At 38.1% G+C, this 17345-nt stretch overlaps 1 protein-coding gene across 1 annotated transcript in view; it reads right to left on the minus strand.

Annotated features, from left to right (window-relative positions):
• Nucleotides 1-17345, minus strand: part of LOC131253337 (chlorophyll synthase, chloroplastic) — an 84978-nt gene that overhangs the window by 11663 nt on the left and 55970 nt on the right. Inside the window, exons 7-12 of the mRNA XM_058254307.1 lie at nucleotides 17186-17251; nucleotides 17006-17089; nucleotides 16813-16874; nucleotides 15119-15194; nucleotides 14944-15006; nucleotides 14748-14829 (exon numbers count right to left, since the gene is read on the minus strand). Coding sequence (XP_058110290.1) covers nucleotides 14748-14829; nucleotides 14944-15006; nucleotides 15119-15194; nucleotides 16813-16874; nucleotides 17006-17089; nucleotides 17186-17251 — 433 coding nt within the window. The remainder of the gene's footprint in view (nucleotides 1-14747; nucleotides 14830-14943; nucleotides 15007-15118; nucleotides 15195-16812; nucleotides 16875-17005; nucleotides 17090-17185; nucleotides 17252-17345) is intronic.

Here is a 17345-nt window from a genome sequence, read left to right on the forward strand (position 1 = left end):
CCTGCCTGAGATTGGGTATTTTCACCAATGGTGATGTTTGCTTGGGTGGAGGTTTCAACTTGATGGACATGTGCATCAAATTGGTCCAAACGATTATTAACCTGTTGCGAAGATGCTTTGATGCTTGCATCCATGGTGTCCAACTTTTGGGTTATTCTCCTGAGAGACTCAGTAAGTTGCTCGGTGTTCATGATGGGATGCAGACCAAAGCCGCATCCAGTATGTGTGGGCATGCACTACACAACTCAAGGGGTCCTAAGATGCAAGTATATGCACCTAGACTCCACTATATGTACCCTAATGACATTAGATGAACCTATTGGACGCTATATGAACGAAATTACACAACTCTACAAAAATCCAGCAATATGCCTGTCAAAATAAATGGATAACAGAAAATTCAGCAATGTGAATTGCTAACTTTCTTATAACAGAAATTTCAACAGCCTATATCATGAATTATGGACCTCTAAACAGCCCTAACTGAATGGGTGTGGTGCATAAATATTATATATATATATATATGAACTAACCTCTAATCATGCATTGTATTCCCCTATAACCAAGGTATCCCGTATCGGTATCGGTTGGCGGAATGGTGCCCTCCGATACCGATACGGATACAGGGTGTCGCGGCGATACGGGGGCGTAATGGCCCATAACGGTGCAATTTTTATTTTTATTTTTGCCAAAAATATATGAAAAAATATGGATTAAATCCGGAATATTCTAAGCATTCCAAATATGCATTCATTCATAAATTGGAACATGTTTATGGTGGTGTAACGGTCCACTCTTTGGTGAGAAGTTGTATCGGATTGTCTGATGAATTTATGAACCAGACAACCTGGATTTGACTGCAAAACTCATATATTTAATTTTCTAACTATCTACTATCAATGATAGATATATTAGAATGAATGTAATATGAAAATATCTTACATATGTAATATATTCGATTTTTTTCAAAAAAGGGCCAAAAATAGTGCGTAAATAGAAAAAATTTAAAAATATATATATAAAATGACAACGACAATCTGTAAAATGGACATTAACATGTTCCACTATAATTAACACATCATATTCTACCATTAAAACAGCAAAACATTCAATAAAAAATGATTTTTCGAATTTAAAAAAAAAAAGAGCCGAAAATAGTGCGTAAATAGAAAAAAATTATCAAAAATATATAATGACAACAACAATCTGTAAAATACACATTAATATCTTCTACTATAATTAACACATCATATTCTACCATTAAAATAGCAAAACATTGAATAAAAAATGATTTTTCGAATTTATATATAAAAAAAAAGGCCGAAAATGGTGCGTAAATAGAAAAAAATTATAAAAAAATATAAAATGACAACAACAATCTTTAAAATGGACATTAACATGTTCTACTATGATTAACACATCATATTCTACCATTAAAACAACAAAACATTCAATAAAAAATGATTTTTCGAATTTTTTTTTAAAAAAGGCTGAAAATAGTGCGTAAATAGAAAAAAATTATAAAAAAATATAAAATGACAACAACAATCTGTAAAATGGACATTAATATCTTCTATTATGATTAACACATCATATTCTACCATTCAAACAGCAAAACATTGAATAAAAAAAAATATAAATACCTATTTTTGAGGAAGTTCTGGGAAATGGCCCGCGTAGCTTCGAATCAAGAAAATCCTTAATAAAAGTTGTTTTTATCTGTAATACCAAGCTAAGAGTGGTCGAAAATAGCAACAGAATGATTTAGGAAGAGTTTGGAAGAAAGAAGTTTCAAAAAATGTGAAAAAACAGCCCTTAAAAAGCAAAAAAAAAAAAAAGGCCGGCCGTTTTTTTACCGTTACGCCCTGACCATTACAGGGCAGTAAGGGCCGTTGCGCCCCGTAGAATCGGGGGGCGCCCCGTTACGGCCCCGTATCGCGTAACAACCACTGCCATTACCAATACGTATCGGCCGATACAGCCGTATCATAACAGATACGGGACACCCTGCCTATGACAACCTTGTGCTCTGATACCAAATTTGATGCAGGACATGAAGTTAAATATAGAATGCACGAGATCAAGCTTGAGATTATACTAATTTTAAATAATCACAAAATTCCACATCCTACGTACTATCAAACAATCAAAAAGGGGAATTTATGAGGGTCCAAGCCTACACAACTTTAGGGCTGAATCAAGTAAAATTATAAGCCAAACAAGCCCAAAGGAATGTAAGAACCATCCATTCTTGTAAAGGATTGTTCCCAACTCAAGAGATTCACTAAGTTTCAATTTTAGGGAAAATCTAAGGTTTGCAAATTTGGGATAATTGGGATTTGAGACGTTTTAGGGTTAGGAATTTGGATTAGGGAGCTTTTAAAGTCAAAAGAGAAGGAAATAGAAGGGAAGAGATCACTTGGGAAGGTTGCGCACGTTGGACAGCCAGGGGGCCTGGACGCATGTGCGTGATGGATCGTCCACACGTGCGTGGGGCCCATGAAATCGAAAAATGCCTCCTAGGCTGGGATCGCCCAAAGATGGACAGGTTCTATACCAAGTTTCATGTCGATCTGATGCACGGTTTGTGCGTAGTACTCCGCCGAAATTTTAGCCCCTTAGATGGGCCAGAATCTGAAATCTGCTTGTGCACTGCAGTAGGAGAAAACTTGAATGCAAAAAGAGGTGACTCTGAAGATGGGAGGGGTGTTGAGGGTGATGGAATTGGTGCGTAAGAAGATGGAGATGGTTTGGAGCAAATGTGGTTTCGCACCACGGTAATTAGCCCTTTGAGGAAGGGAGGGCTTCAGGCCCAATTCGATTCTTCAACCCAAAAATAGAGAGAAGAAAACGCAAGAATTTTTATTCATAAACATCATTGCAATACCTACATGGGATAGCTATATTTATAAGAAAACCCTAAACCCAAATAAAAAGGACAAAGTACAGTTGCACCATGTGCGCACACTAATACCAAAGCTTAAAGCAAATAAATACTAATCTAAGCAGTCAAAGTTGTTCATGAAGTTTTTAATAACAAAAGTAATCAAAACTCAAAATCCTAGATCATCTAAAGTAGTTGGCCACGATCATGAGATCCGATGGTAGAATCTATGTGATGATCGGGTCCACTCCAAAGCTCCATTATGCAGCCCCCTAATTAGGAGGCCCTCCAAAGATGTCGTAGTCGATCCAAATCAAAAGCGGGGCCCGCCTCCTCGAATACGTGCATAGAGGGGGCCTGTGCATGATGTCCCCATCATTATTGCTCTAAACCTTAAACATCTATCTGGTTTTCTATTTATTTCATTTTCGATCTTGCTTTAATTTTAATAGATAAATTGATGCAGGACAATTAACCAGTTGCTCTAAAAGCTCGAACTGTTAGAGTATGGCGAATTAATCCCTTTATCTCATAGCCCATGCCCCACATCTCATGGGTTAGGACCTCGGCCGAACCCCTTTCGTGGGCCCCAAATCATATGGGTTGCCTACCCCGAGTGTGTCCCCGCATCCCACGGGCTACCCCACTCGAGCCCGGTGTGAAATGCGCATTATTCACTCCTGGTGAGTCTTGAACACGAGACCTCCCCCGTGGGCCCCAAATCGCATGGGTCACCCACCCCGAGTGTGCCCCTGCATCCAACAGGCGACCCCACTCGAACCCAGTATGAAAATGTTCCTGCATTAATCACCCCCGGTGAGGAGTCTCGAACACGAGACCTCTCACTCTGATACCAATTTGATGTAGGACAATTAACCACTTGCTCTAAAAGTTCGAACTATTAGAGTATGGCGAATTAATCCCTTTATCTCATAGCCCAGGCCCCACATCTCATGGGTTATGACCTCGGCCAAACCCCTTTCGTGGGCCCCAAATCACATGAGTCGTCCACCCCGAGTGTGTCCCCGCATCCCATGGGCTACCCCACTCGAGCCCGGTGTGAAATGCGCATTACTCACCCCTAGTAAGGAGTCTCGAACACGAGACCTCCCCCGTGGGCCCCAAATTGCATGGGTCACCCACCCCGAGTGTGCCCCTACATCCAACAGGCAACCCCACTCGAGCCCAGCGTGAAAATGCCCCTGCATTAATCACCCCCGGTGAGGAGTCTCGATCACGAGACGTCCCGCTTTGATACCAATTTGATGCAGGACAATTAACCAGTTGCCCTAAAAGCTCGACTGTTAGAATATGGCGAATTAATCCCTTTATCTCATAGCCCAGGCCCTACATCTCATGGGTTAGGACCTCGGTCAAACCCCCTTCATGGGCCCCAAATCACATGGGCTGCCCACCCCAAGTGTGTCCCCGCATCCCATGAGCTACCCCACTAGAGCCAAGTGTGAAATGCGCATTACTCACCCCTGGTAAGGAGTCTCGAACACGAGAGCTCCCCTGTGGGCCCCAAATCGCATGGGTCACCCACCCCGAGTGTGCCCCTGCATCCAACAGGCAACCCCACTCGAGCCCAGTGTGAAAATGCCCCTGCATTATAAATGCCCCTGCAGATTGTGGAAAAGCTCTTCAGGTTTTCAATGGGAAACCTTTAGGGTGAAAACAAGTTCCTGAACATTTCAATCTTGTTACATAGCTGAGCATGTTTTTCAGCTCTGTAACAATTGGAAATTCCACTATTTTGATTCAGCAGTGTTACCTGGACACTTCTACTTTCTAGGATTTGTCATGCCAACCAAGGGTACCTGGATCGTGGGTCATTTTTGCACATGGTACAAGAACAGGTATGCAGTACGTCATCCAATATGTGGTACGTAGGGATAGGATCATATGCACCATTCCAGCATATAAAGTGTATGCAATGTAGTTTAACTCATATTGTAATTTAATTATGAAATGTGAAAATGTTATTATTATAGACCCAACATGCTTAGTGTTGTGTATAGGTATAACTAAATAAATAGAAGTATAAATCTCTGCATTGTAAATATAAATTTGCATGAACTTGGTAAGAAATATAGAGCCATAATTTCAGGTCGCTAAAAATAGTGACCTGGATTGCAAAAGACCGAAAATCCATATTGCTCGATACATAATGGAAAACATGGGGGGAACATTGGTGCCAACACTTTGATACGCCTAGACACGACACAACACTTCAAAATTTGTATGGACGAAAGTGTCCTCTGGATGTAATCAAAAAGCACCGGGTGCTGGACACTCTTAAGTGAGGTGTCCAAACATGTTTTTGCAGAGATTTAGATCCTGCACAGATTTTGTTCCAGACATGTTCCCCCCTCGTTATGTAAGTTTCTTTTCTCAAGCCAAAGATCTCTCACCCTTAGACCTCAGCTTGCCTCCATTCTCCTATTCCTGAAGATTACACATAAGGACCCACCCTCCCTACCTTCCTCACGATTCTAGTTCATTCTACATTATAGGCACCATGACCAATCTAAAATAAAAATAAAAATAAAAAGACATACATGCTTTGTTCTTTTTGTCCTTTTTTTCCAGTTCTAATATTTTAATAGAACAGTTTGGTTATGTAAATTTCTTTTCTCAGGTCAAAGATTCTCTCACTCTTTAGCCCTTAGTTTGCATCCATTCTCTTGTGCTTGAAGATTACCTATAAAGACTGCCTCTCTCTAGATTCTAGTTCATTCTCCATTATAGGTACCATGATCAAGGTAACAAAAAGATCCATGCTTTGTTGTTCTTTTCATTCTTTTCATTTCAGTTCTAATAATTTAACAGAATGGGTGATGTTCATAAAAACTATTATTTCCTGAGATGATAATCTGTCATTTCTGATGTTTTGTAAATCAGTCATTTGTTAGTTTGAACTATGGCAATTTGTTTCATTTGGACCTATGTAAATATTATTTCTAATTTCCTTCACCTTTAATGTTTTCATTGTTTATTTAATTTTAGTTATTTATTTCTGGATGGAAGGGTCCCAGTGCGTAGATTTTTTAAGTTTGCCATGCCAAACACTATAGAACACCACCCATGCCACTTGTCTTCGTAACACTACAGTTCGCTATGACACCAGATGGCTCTTCCCATCATGGAGATCCAGAAGAAACAAGCAATTTCATGATATCTCTTAGTTGATAATTGCTGATCACTTTTCTTGACTGTTACAAATTGTCAGCCTAAAACTAACACAACTTCATTTATGGTTGAATGATTTATAAAGCATACACATCCAGATCATTGCAGGTGTAAACAACAAACCTCCGCATAAGTAATATAACATTAGCATTCCAATATTCATATTTTGACAAATAGGATCTATTGTATGCGTTGCAATGAAGGCAAAACTTTTAAATGCTTTGTTGGTGAGGAAGTTTCTCTATTTCATGATTTCACCTTCTTACCCCTCCCTTGAGAAGAGTTAGAAAATTAATTTTGCATCATACAGTGGACTTCATAACAAACATTTTCCTTTTTACTGTTCCAAAGAAAGAAAGAAAAAGAAGAAAATAAAAAGATCTCAATTTTAGAGAATTACGGAAATTTTCATTTGGTTTTTGGAATTTGTATGAGGTGACTTAGTTCAAAGATTACCTGGATGGCAGGTTGCTCTGGTACCTGCTACCTCCTCCAAGACTTAGTATGCTAAGGTAGGATCATGTGGGCCGCAGGACGTACACTAGTATATGTAAAAATTGATAATGTATTTTGTATATGAAATAATGTAATATCCTGATAAACTGCAAACACTTGAACCCGGCCTCCCTCAAAACCTTCTGGAAAAATAACATCGTTTTTCAGCATTGATAGTCAGCAATGAGAGACCCATTTGCAAGATGCTCCACCAACAAACACCTCCGTTGAAAAAAATCAGGTACTAAATTCTCAATCACGGTATCACCCTTTTTACTACAAACCACTTCAATACATGAAGAATGCAAAGAAGATTGCGGAGAACATTATACCAGAGGACTGCATTTTCTTCGTCCCTGGATTTTGTTTCTAATGTTGATCATGATAGGCAAATGGTGCCACATGGCATGCTCAATTGGGACATCCACATTTAGAGTCAATTGGGACATCCACGTTTAGGAGTTCTATGTTTACTTTTTCAATTGCCTTTTCAGACGAGTACTTGAGGTAGTTTATAGAGTGAACCTTGAGAGTTTTCCAAACATTTACCTTCAGCTTTACCTGTAATTTGAATAAAAAGACCTAATTCCATTTGAGAGCATTCATTTTGAGGTGTGGGGCCCAGCTCTTAGCCTCCTACATCCCTTTCTAGATATAGAGATTTAGTTTCATTATGATTGCACTAGTTTCATGTGATACAGAGACAAAGTCTCTGGTATTTTTATATTATTCTTCCGGTGCTGTGGTTGAGCAGCCACTTTGCAATTTGATGAGGACCATTGAACAAGGGTCTAGTGGAATTGAAGAGATTTTAGATATGAAAATAGAAGGAAAGAGAGAAGAGATGAGAGAAAGGAAGGAGAAGAGAGACTTTTGGAGAGAAGGGTGTTTATTATGGCTATTCAACTAACACACCTTTTATTTTAACTTTAAGGAAAAAAGAGAAACATACTCTGCAGGAGTTCAGAAACTACTGACACGAAAATGTATGAATTCCCTTATACAATCAGTACCTTTTGTCTCAAAAAGTCTCAAATTCCCTTCTCATTTGGGAGCTTGTAAATGGAAGTAAAAGGGAAATGGGAAATGGAATTGGAGGTAAATGAATTGGGAATAAATGGCTTAACTCAGTTGTGTTGGGATGGGAGTAAATGAAATGCATTTGAAATCTAAATATTCTGTTTGGATGGGAGTAATGGGAGGAATTGGAATGCATTGGAATATTTCAATATATTCACAAGAACATATGTGACATCCTAAATTAGCTTTAACATCTCAAATTAGTGTGCATATGTGATATTTAACAAAATGATTGTAATAAGCCCATTTAAATACATACTTTAGCCAAAAATGAGAAAATTTTGAGCCTTGGGTGGGTCACAAATGTAAGGATCACAAACAAGCAACTTGCCAATGCTTTCCAACCGTTCATTTAGATGGCCAACCATTGGACAGTTTGGATCATTCTATTGGTGTGATTTTAGTGATGTAGCCAGTAATTGAATTGTTTTGGAGTATCATTAGCATGCCATGTGTATGGCAGATGTGCATAGCACCACCTTTGTTTACTTGTGTGACTCTCCAAGGGAACTCAAATGTAAGACCCGAGACCCCGAAATCTGGTTTGTACACTGGATAGTTGTTGACTATAGGTCCATCGGCCCCGAGAATGTTTTGTCTTGATCATAATGTTGTTCTATTATCGAGCCGCAAGTTGTATTTCAACCCGATGTCCGAATTTTAAGATATGGACTTAAAATTAAACAATCTGAGAAATGACAATTATGTCCTTATTTTATCTAGCGAAGCCCCACCATCGAGTTTTCAAAATCCGTTAGGTCCGAGAGCCTAACCGTTGTAACCGTAGTCGAGTAACGGAATTAATGGCGAAAACGGCATGTCAATAGGACACCCGGATTGTAAGTTATGCATAGAGATGCACATGTATATTTTGAGAAAATATACTCAAATGACCTCGATGTTTTTAAACTCCTTGGAATACGTTAGTTCAAATTACTTAAATACCATTGTTATATTGCTACTATAAGTTTAAACTTTTCAAAAATCATCACAAAACATCTCATAACTCTCCTTTTTAGACAAAAGTTAATTTCAAACCATTTTCAAGTCCATACATATGAAAAACCCTTTAGCAACATTCCATTTTCCAGCACTCTTTCTTGTTGAGTGTAAAGTTGAGAAGGAAGAAAAGGAAATAGAAGCTGAGGTTGGGAGCCAATCCTCTGATAGTTACAGGTGAGTGCATAGATTAGGAGCACGCATATGTGTACGTTGGGGTTTCCTTCAAAACCTTTTTTGCTGGATTTTCATTTAGGGTTAGAAAATTGCTGGATTTTCTGTTTTAGGGTTAAGTTGTTGCTGGCTTTTCATTTAGGGTTGATAGATTGCTGGAATTTCTGTTTTACGGTTAGATAATTGCTGGATTTTCTGTTTTAGGGTTAGGTTTTCGCTGGCTTTTCATTTAGGGTTAATAGATTGCTGGAATTTCTGTTTTACGGTTAGATAATTGCTGCATGTTCTGTTTTAGGGTTAGGTTTTCGCTGGCTTTTCATTTAGGGTTAATAGATTGCTGGAATTTCTATTTTACGGTTAGATAATTGATGGATTTTCTATTTTGGGATTAGGTATTGCTGAATTTTCTGATTTCGAATTAGGTATTGCTGAATTTTCTTGAAAGCCCTATGAAAGATGAGATTTCTGATTTAGGGTTAGGTTCTTGCTGGAATTTCTGATGGAGTTGGTTAATTTGTTGCTGGATTTTCTTTTAAAGCCTTAAGCAGACTAGCTTTTCTGATTTAAATTCGTTAGGTTATTGCTGGATTTTCTTACAGGTATGACTGGATTTTCTGAGTTAGGTGATTAGGTTATTAATGGAAGATTAGATGATAGAGATGATTTAGTTTTATTTAAAGTCATACGTATTTCTAACGGTTTCTCTCTGTCCCTTACAATGTTCGCCCGCTACCTATTTGACAAAATGTTTAAAAGAAATATATCCTTCATCCTTATGATGTAGTTAATTCTTGAGAAAAAACATGCTTGTGGCACGAAGTCTTATAGCAGAATAAATCTCGGATTAGATTTAGATTGGCTAAGTCAAGTGCATATCATATGCATGATTCATAGTCGTTGTATCATTGTATGATTGAAAGTGAATGATTCATATCATGATATGGTGATATGGTGATCATCGTGGGTTGTGTTGCGACACACGATGTGTCGATGATGAGTATGTAAACCATCTAGGTACATGATGTATTACATGAGACCCCTATAAGGCCCCTATGAGGAACTTAAATGTATGAGGAGACCACATGAGGAAGGTCGTCCTATGTTTGCCTTGAAAACCGTGACATATAGTGCTTGTGTGTGGACTTATGCATATGGTTATTGTAAATGTGATTAAACATACTTTGTTATAACTTGAGTTGGACACCACACCGGAAATGTGTAATTCGACAGGACATGATTAGAGGGTCCGTGGGTGAAAGTCCCTAAACCCTGATTGGTACCATTGGGAGCGACCAATGCTTAGACCGGGTGGAAGAACAGACCGCTAGAATGCCGAAATACCAAAGTAGGCAGTGACTCCCACCGACGCGTGTCGATTGGTTGAGAGGTTTGACCTAACCTGCTTATAGGCAAGCAAAGATAGGTTGTGTGACGAGCTCGTAAATTGTCTGCTATCGTTTTGCCAGGCGACTTGTGACTTTTTGTTGTTAGGCAGATAGTGAGGTTCAACACAAGTGGGTTAGACTAGTTCGGCCCATTAACTATGTAGTCTCACCTTTGTAGTTGACCACAGAGGAAAAGTCTATACAAGTGGGTAGCAATCATATGCGAGTCTCGCCTCTGTTTTAGACTTTGGTGATCCAATTGGGAAATATGGACAGTTGTGGAAACGTTGAAAGAGGCTGTATGTTACAAGTGGGTAGAAGTCCCACCACTGTAATTAAAAATGATTTAGAACATAAAAAGTGGCATAATGCATTGTATCTTTAGCTTATTGTTACCAATTCAGAAAGCCTGTGCATTCCGATGCATTATATAAGCATAACATGAAACATGCATTTTCACTGCACACACGCACTCACTGGGCTTAGTAGCTCAAGCTTTCCTTTCTAATTTTTTTCAGGTGAGAGTAGGGAGCTGCAGGAGTAGATGCTACAGACTCCAGTTGTCCTTTTTGTTTTGTACATATCAGTGTATATATTTTTTTGTAATACCCTGAATATGTACATCAGGTATAGTAAATATGACATGGTTTATGTTTTGGTTTTGTCTTGATGTGCTCAGTTGTACACAGTAATATATGTTGAATATGATGAAATTTTGAGAAATGATACGTGTTTGTCGTCTTTACTTTCAGAAATCCTCCTTGTGGAGCCCTGCTTATGAGACTTAGTATGTGATAGTTAGAAGTCCCAAAATCGGAGTTCTACAGAGGCTGTCAACCAAAATTTGGTGTATAGTAATCATGGATTACCAACACTAGATTTAGGGCGTGACACAAAAAGGCATTTCACCTCATTTAGTTCCAAATCCTCTCTCGTAGGGAGGATTTCATTTACATGCCCATTTACACTCATTTCATTTCATTTCATTTACATGCATTTACCTCCATTTACTCCCAATTCCCCCATTTACATCCATTAGCAAAATCAACTATCTCGACTATGGCTATTTACATCGACAATGATCCATTTGACCACTTACTTTGCAGGAGTACAGAAACTATGCACATGCACACACACAAATCACATATATTCACTTCTGATACTCCCCCTCAAGTTGGAGCATAGTTATTGATCATGCCCAACTTATCAGTAATTCGATGAGAGCATCTTGGCTAAGAAATTTTGTGAGAATCAATCTCAAAAAACGAAGGGTCTCCATCTCCTCATCAACAACTTTTTCTCATATAAAATGACAATCAATCTCAATGTGCTTAATACACTCATGAAACACCAAATTGTTAGCAATGTGAGTTGCAACCTGATTATCACAATGCAAGGGAGTGGAACTCGAAAAAGATAGCCAAGCTCTTGTAAGAGACTTCAAAGCCAAATAAGACACATAACATAAACCATCACCCTATACTCAGCTTCTACAGAGGATTAAGCAACAATTGACTGCTTCTTACTCTTCCAAGTGACAAGATTTTCACCCACAAAGATATAAGATCTTGACGTAGACTGTCTATAGTGTAAACCTCCAGCACATTCAACATCAAAGTACCTAAAAATATGAAGGTGACCATGCCATTGAAAATATAAACCTATAGTAGGGGCTAATTTTAGATACCGAATAATGTGATACACTACTGTCGAATGGGTTGTACGAGGAGTATGCGTAAACTAACTGACGATACCCACAATATATGAAATATTCAGCCATGTAATAGATAAGTTGCCCAACCAACCAGCAATACATACCAGTATCAGAAAGGGACCCTCCATCCTCAGGGCCAATTTGTCAAGTAACATCTCTCAGTGTAACAACAGGCTCACATCCTAGCAACCCTGTCTCTAAGAAGAAGATTGAGAGAATATTTCCTTTGAGATAACACAATTCCTGACTTTGATTGAGCGACTTCAATTCCCATAAAATATCATAGCGTCACAAGATCTTTGATCTCAAATCATGACTTGAAGAAAGATTTAAGGGCGCAATACCCTCAGGATAATTCCTACATAGAACAATGTCATCTACATAAATAATCAACACCATAACTCCCATGGGCCGATGATAAAGGAAAAGTGAGTGATTGGTTTAGCTTCGAACAAACTCAAAGTCCGGAAGAGCGGGGCTAAATTTGTCAAACTAGGCCCAAGGAGACTGTTTAAGGCCATAAATATACTTCTACAGATGACACAGGTGTGAATTACTTGGCACAAAAAATCTAGTTGATCCATATAAACTTCCTCAGCAAGATCCCCATGTTAAAAATCATTCTTCACATTTAATTGAAATAAGGGCCAGGAGAAATTTACCACCAAAGAAATAACCACACAACAGAGTTAAGTTTGGCTACAAGAGAAAACGTCAGAAAATAATCCACTCCATACGTTTGTGTGTAAACCCTTGGTTACCAACTGATCCTTAATATCAGTCAATAAAACCATCAGAAGGCATTTAATGGTATAAATCTATCTACATTCAACAAACTTCGTACCCTCAGGTAGAGAAACAAACTATCATGTATTGTTTTTCCCAAGAGCCTACATTTCTTCCATCATAGTCTGTTTCCAAACAATACTACTCACAGCTTCCTTCAGATTACACAGAATAAATGGGGATATATAAGCTGCAAAAGACTTGAAGGAAGGTGAAAGATTCTAGAAGGAAACAAATTTATTGATGGGATGTTCAGTGCATGAACAGGAAGGTTTATGTAAGGCAATATGAAGATCATCAGGAGATGGAGAGGTTGTACCTGAACCACTAGCAGAAACATATGGAATGATGGTAGGTGGATTAGCATAAAAGTATGAGATATCTTCCAAGAAGGTGACATCGGCTGATACATCTCTTACAAGTCAAACAGTTACAACATTTATACCTTTTCTGAGACCAAGGGTAACATAAGAAAACACAATTTATAGCCCGAGGACTCAACTTATTGTTACTACTATCAAGAATCTAAACAAAACAAATGCACCTAAACACCTAAGGGGGTAAGGGAAAAGATTTGACATGCGGATGCAAGATTTCAAATGAGGTCTTATTTAATCACATTCTAAATGGTATATATGGATAAGGAAAACAGTAGTGAGTAAAGCTATATGAAGTAAAAAGTGGGTGTATTTTTGTATTTTGGGTGTGTGCTCATGGGTGCCCTAACAAGCAAAGCTCTCTCTCTCTCTCTCTCTCTCTCTCTCTCTCTCAAGAGATGTTGGCAACCGTACGGCTGATGTCAGCAACTATACATACTGTGCAGACTATTTTTTATTGGGAATAGTATGATTTGATGAAGCTCGATTTTATAAGATTTTTTTTTATTTTTAGGGTTCATTTGAGGTATGTTTGGACTATTTTTCACATCTCGAGGAAAAAGACCCAGATCTGTTTATTTTTTCAAAAAAAAAAAAAAAAAAAATTGAAATCAGTAGATGTTTCTTGGAGATTTCTTCATAAGGTGGATCAGATCTACTATATTTAAGTATCCATAGAGGAATTTCTAATCAGGTGGAGGTTTTAGATGTGCTTTTTGGTCAAACAATGGACCGACACCACCATTTTTAGGTCCCAGGGACCTTGGACATACACCATAAGCTTCAATGTATAATATCTGTTGTATATGGTATCAGTTTGTGAGAGGCTTTTATGATCGATGTGGCTCAATTTATGATCATTTTATTGGATTTCATCTCTAAGGTTTTTGGACCCTAGTTTTGTGGAGATCCATACATATGTTTGGTGGGTGATCTAAATCACTCGTGCTGAATTTTAAGGGTTCTACTTTCTTGGGTTTCATGTTCATGGACCTTTATGGAGGACGAATCTTCTTCTGGATCCATTGTGGGGTCTTCGGAATCCCATACGTTGTTGATTACATCTGTCAAGTTGATTGGAAATTAATTACCTACAATGGGCCCAATCAGTGAAGCTATGTTTAATCCACACAATCATTCTGAGTTCATTACCTGCATTGCAACACAATGAATCGTTCTATTGAATTAATCTACCCCATCTACAATCCTAGCACATTAAGAAACATTATCATGGCCCCCATTTTTTGTCATAAAACAGCATGACTCACATTAAAAATTGTATGCTAAGATTGCATTAGCCATACTTAACAGGATGCCAAATCAAAGCTACAGCAACAAGAAAATCATGCCTTGTTACGTGCATCCCAGACCTTGTGATATATATATATATATATATATATATATATATATATATATATATATATATATATATATATATCAAATAGAAAGATATTAAAAAGGAGTTTCCGCTTGGCAGTGTCATTCTTCAACATGCACATCTAACGCTAAGAAGCTGGCTTTCTAATTTTTCAATCAAATCTGGAATGGGCAATAGATGCATATATTCATAAGAAAAGAAGCATGGAATGCCGAATTTAAATAAGATGGACACAAACATGCAAAAATGGAGTCACTAATATAATGTGTGAAGCTGAACATACCAGCGATAGATATCTGAGTTATGTCAATTGCCCCGACGCAAATCCATTTGGCAGTTTCCATTCCAAAAGCAACTGGAAGTGACTGTTAAAGGCAGTATACCCACACAAACATTTTAGTTAACTCCAACGAAATATCAGTACAAACTTTTAACCTAGCCAGATGCTCAAAATCAAATATTGAAGTAAGATAGATGACCTGCAGCCCCAGTGCCCTATCTCCTTCGATACTTTTGAAGTCATTTACAATGGCAATCCCGAGCTGAATAATTATATAAAAAAAAAAATTAAAAAAAAAAAAAATCAAACCATTAGTGGTTGATTCATTTTAGGACAAGAAGAATATGTCCAGAATAAATCAATGAAAAGCATACCCCAGCTATGCTGTACAAGAGTGTCAAGACAACTATGTCAGGAGTAAGAGTCCCAAATAAAGCTTGTCCAGCCCACCTATCAATTGACAGTGCAACAAACATTGCAAATATGATCTATGAGATACTAATCTTGATCTATAGATTGATCCACAACTGCACCACTAGATGCCAAATTGCGAAACAAACCAGAAAGACCACTGGAAAATTTTTGGCAAATAAAAAGGAGTAATCACCAGCTAATACTTCTTTGGAATCTATAGGAGGCTAGAAATGCATAGAGACAGATATCCAAAAATCACCATCTAAGCCTTATCCCAACTAATTGGGTCGGGTACATTAACTCTTTTTCACCATTCCACTCTATCAAGGGTCATAACTTCGGTCAGACCATGGATCATCAAATCTTTTCTTACTACCTCCATCCACATCCTTTTGGGCCTTCCTTTTGCCCTTTCATAGCCTTCAACTTAGACCAACTCACTCCTACCCGGCACCGTTCTTGGTCTCTGTTGCACATGACCAAACCATCCAAGTCTACTTTCCCTCATCTTATTACCTATTGGTGCTACTCTTAAACCTCTAATGCATCCATTTCTAATTCTGTCCTTGTCTTGCCACTCATCCAGATAGGACCTCTAATGATCCTATGAACATGTTGTTCCTTAACTGGCTAACATTTTGTCCATAAAGCATGGCTGATCTTATAGCAATCCTACTTGTATTAATTGTCGATTGTATGACTCCTCTTAATGGTCTCGCTTCCAAGAATCAGTGTACAGGCCTTGGCTATAGAGGAGGAATGTGTTAGGCACTTTCTCCACCCATTTTGAGCACAGTCTGGAGTAGGAGGATTGAAATTCTAGAATGAGTTTGAGCTAAAGGTGGGTAAAAAAGAAGAAAAACAAAGTGCAGAGAATGCTATATGAGAATGAGAAAGTGTGGCGAAGAATAGCTGGAAACTCTGTTTTTGGAAATGTCCTTGTTTAATTTGCAGAGGGCCTTGGTTCGTGATCACTTCTCATGCAATGTGTTGGAGATATGGGAAGGGGAAAGAAAGAGCTCTAATTCTTCCCTTTTGAAATGGAATGGAGCCATTTCTCAAAGACCAACAGGTTGAGGCGTTCTCCTTAAGTCAAAATGATAGTGGAAATTTTGAAAGATATCAAGTCCCAATACATTTCTCTTTTCTCTATTTTGTTGGTTGTTGCCGTTCTCCAGATTTACCAGGTGAGGGTGATGCTCGTGAGTCAATGTTGACACTTTAAATGTATAAATCATACTCCTCCTTTTCCTTTTGCTTTCAAATTTCTTTTTTCTTTTCCCCTTCAATCCTTGGACAGTAGTTCCAGGTACTGAAGTGACTCCCGGGTGGAGAAAGTGCTGCCAGTTTCTAATAGAACTGTCAAAACATGGCGTTTCACCAGCTAACCATTCTCCTTTTATCTCATTAGAATTTTCTTGAAGAGATAGGTTTCTTGAGTGAAGGAGAGAGGAGATGGATCCTAAATGGTGATAAATCTTTTCAAACAAGAGTTTGATTGCAAAATCCTCCTAGTCTAACCTGATCAGATGGTCTCTTAGGAACGTCCTATCTGGTAGGGCGTCAACATAAACTTGTTGAGTCCTTTTAATACTTCTTCTATCCAAAATTTTCAATATTGATTTCACAAACCACAAAAGAAAAATTATCATACCAAGGCAAACCGATGTAGCTTGCCCCAAGAGCGAAATTTCCAATCCATCCATTCTGCTTGAGCTGCAAAAGATGGCATTCTGCGTTAAGCACATGTGAGCAGTAGCTAGAAAGCATCTTATCTTTGGCAAATATTAGGCAAATTGCATAAAAAAAATTTCTAAATAACATGATGTAGAGAGAAATCCCTGGACCTTTAAAGGTGGAGCAGAATATATGTATGACAGCAACGATCCACCCAGAGCAAGGTAAAAAATTATAGGAAACTTGTGTCCTGCCTGAAATGAGACAAATTCAGAAACTGGGATATTGGACGCATTCATTATTTCATTTAGAATAACTTTAGTGAGGTACCACCATGTAAGCATACCTACCCACACATCTAATAAAGCTCCCAACCCAAGGCCTCCTAAAAGCAGCACCCAAATTTGGGTTATGACCTGAAACAACAATAGGCATTCAATTTTATTATGGGGAGAGATATTAGATGCACTTATCCTTCAAAATAGCTTGTTTTTTAATGCACTAATATAT

This window comes from Magnolia sinica, chromosome 8 (genome assembly GCF_029962835.1).
Source record: "Magnolia sinica isolate HGM2019 chromosome 8, MsV1, whole genome shotgun sequence".
Lineage (NCBI taxonomy): Eukaryota > Viridiplantae > Streptophyta > Magnoliopsida > Magnoliales > Magnoliaceae > Magnolia > Magnolia sinica.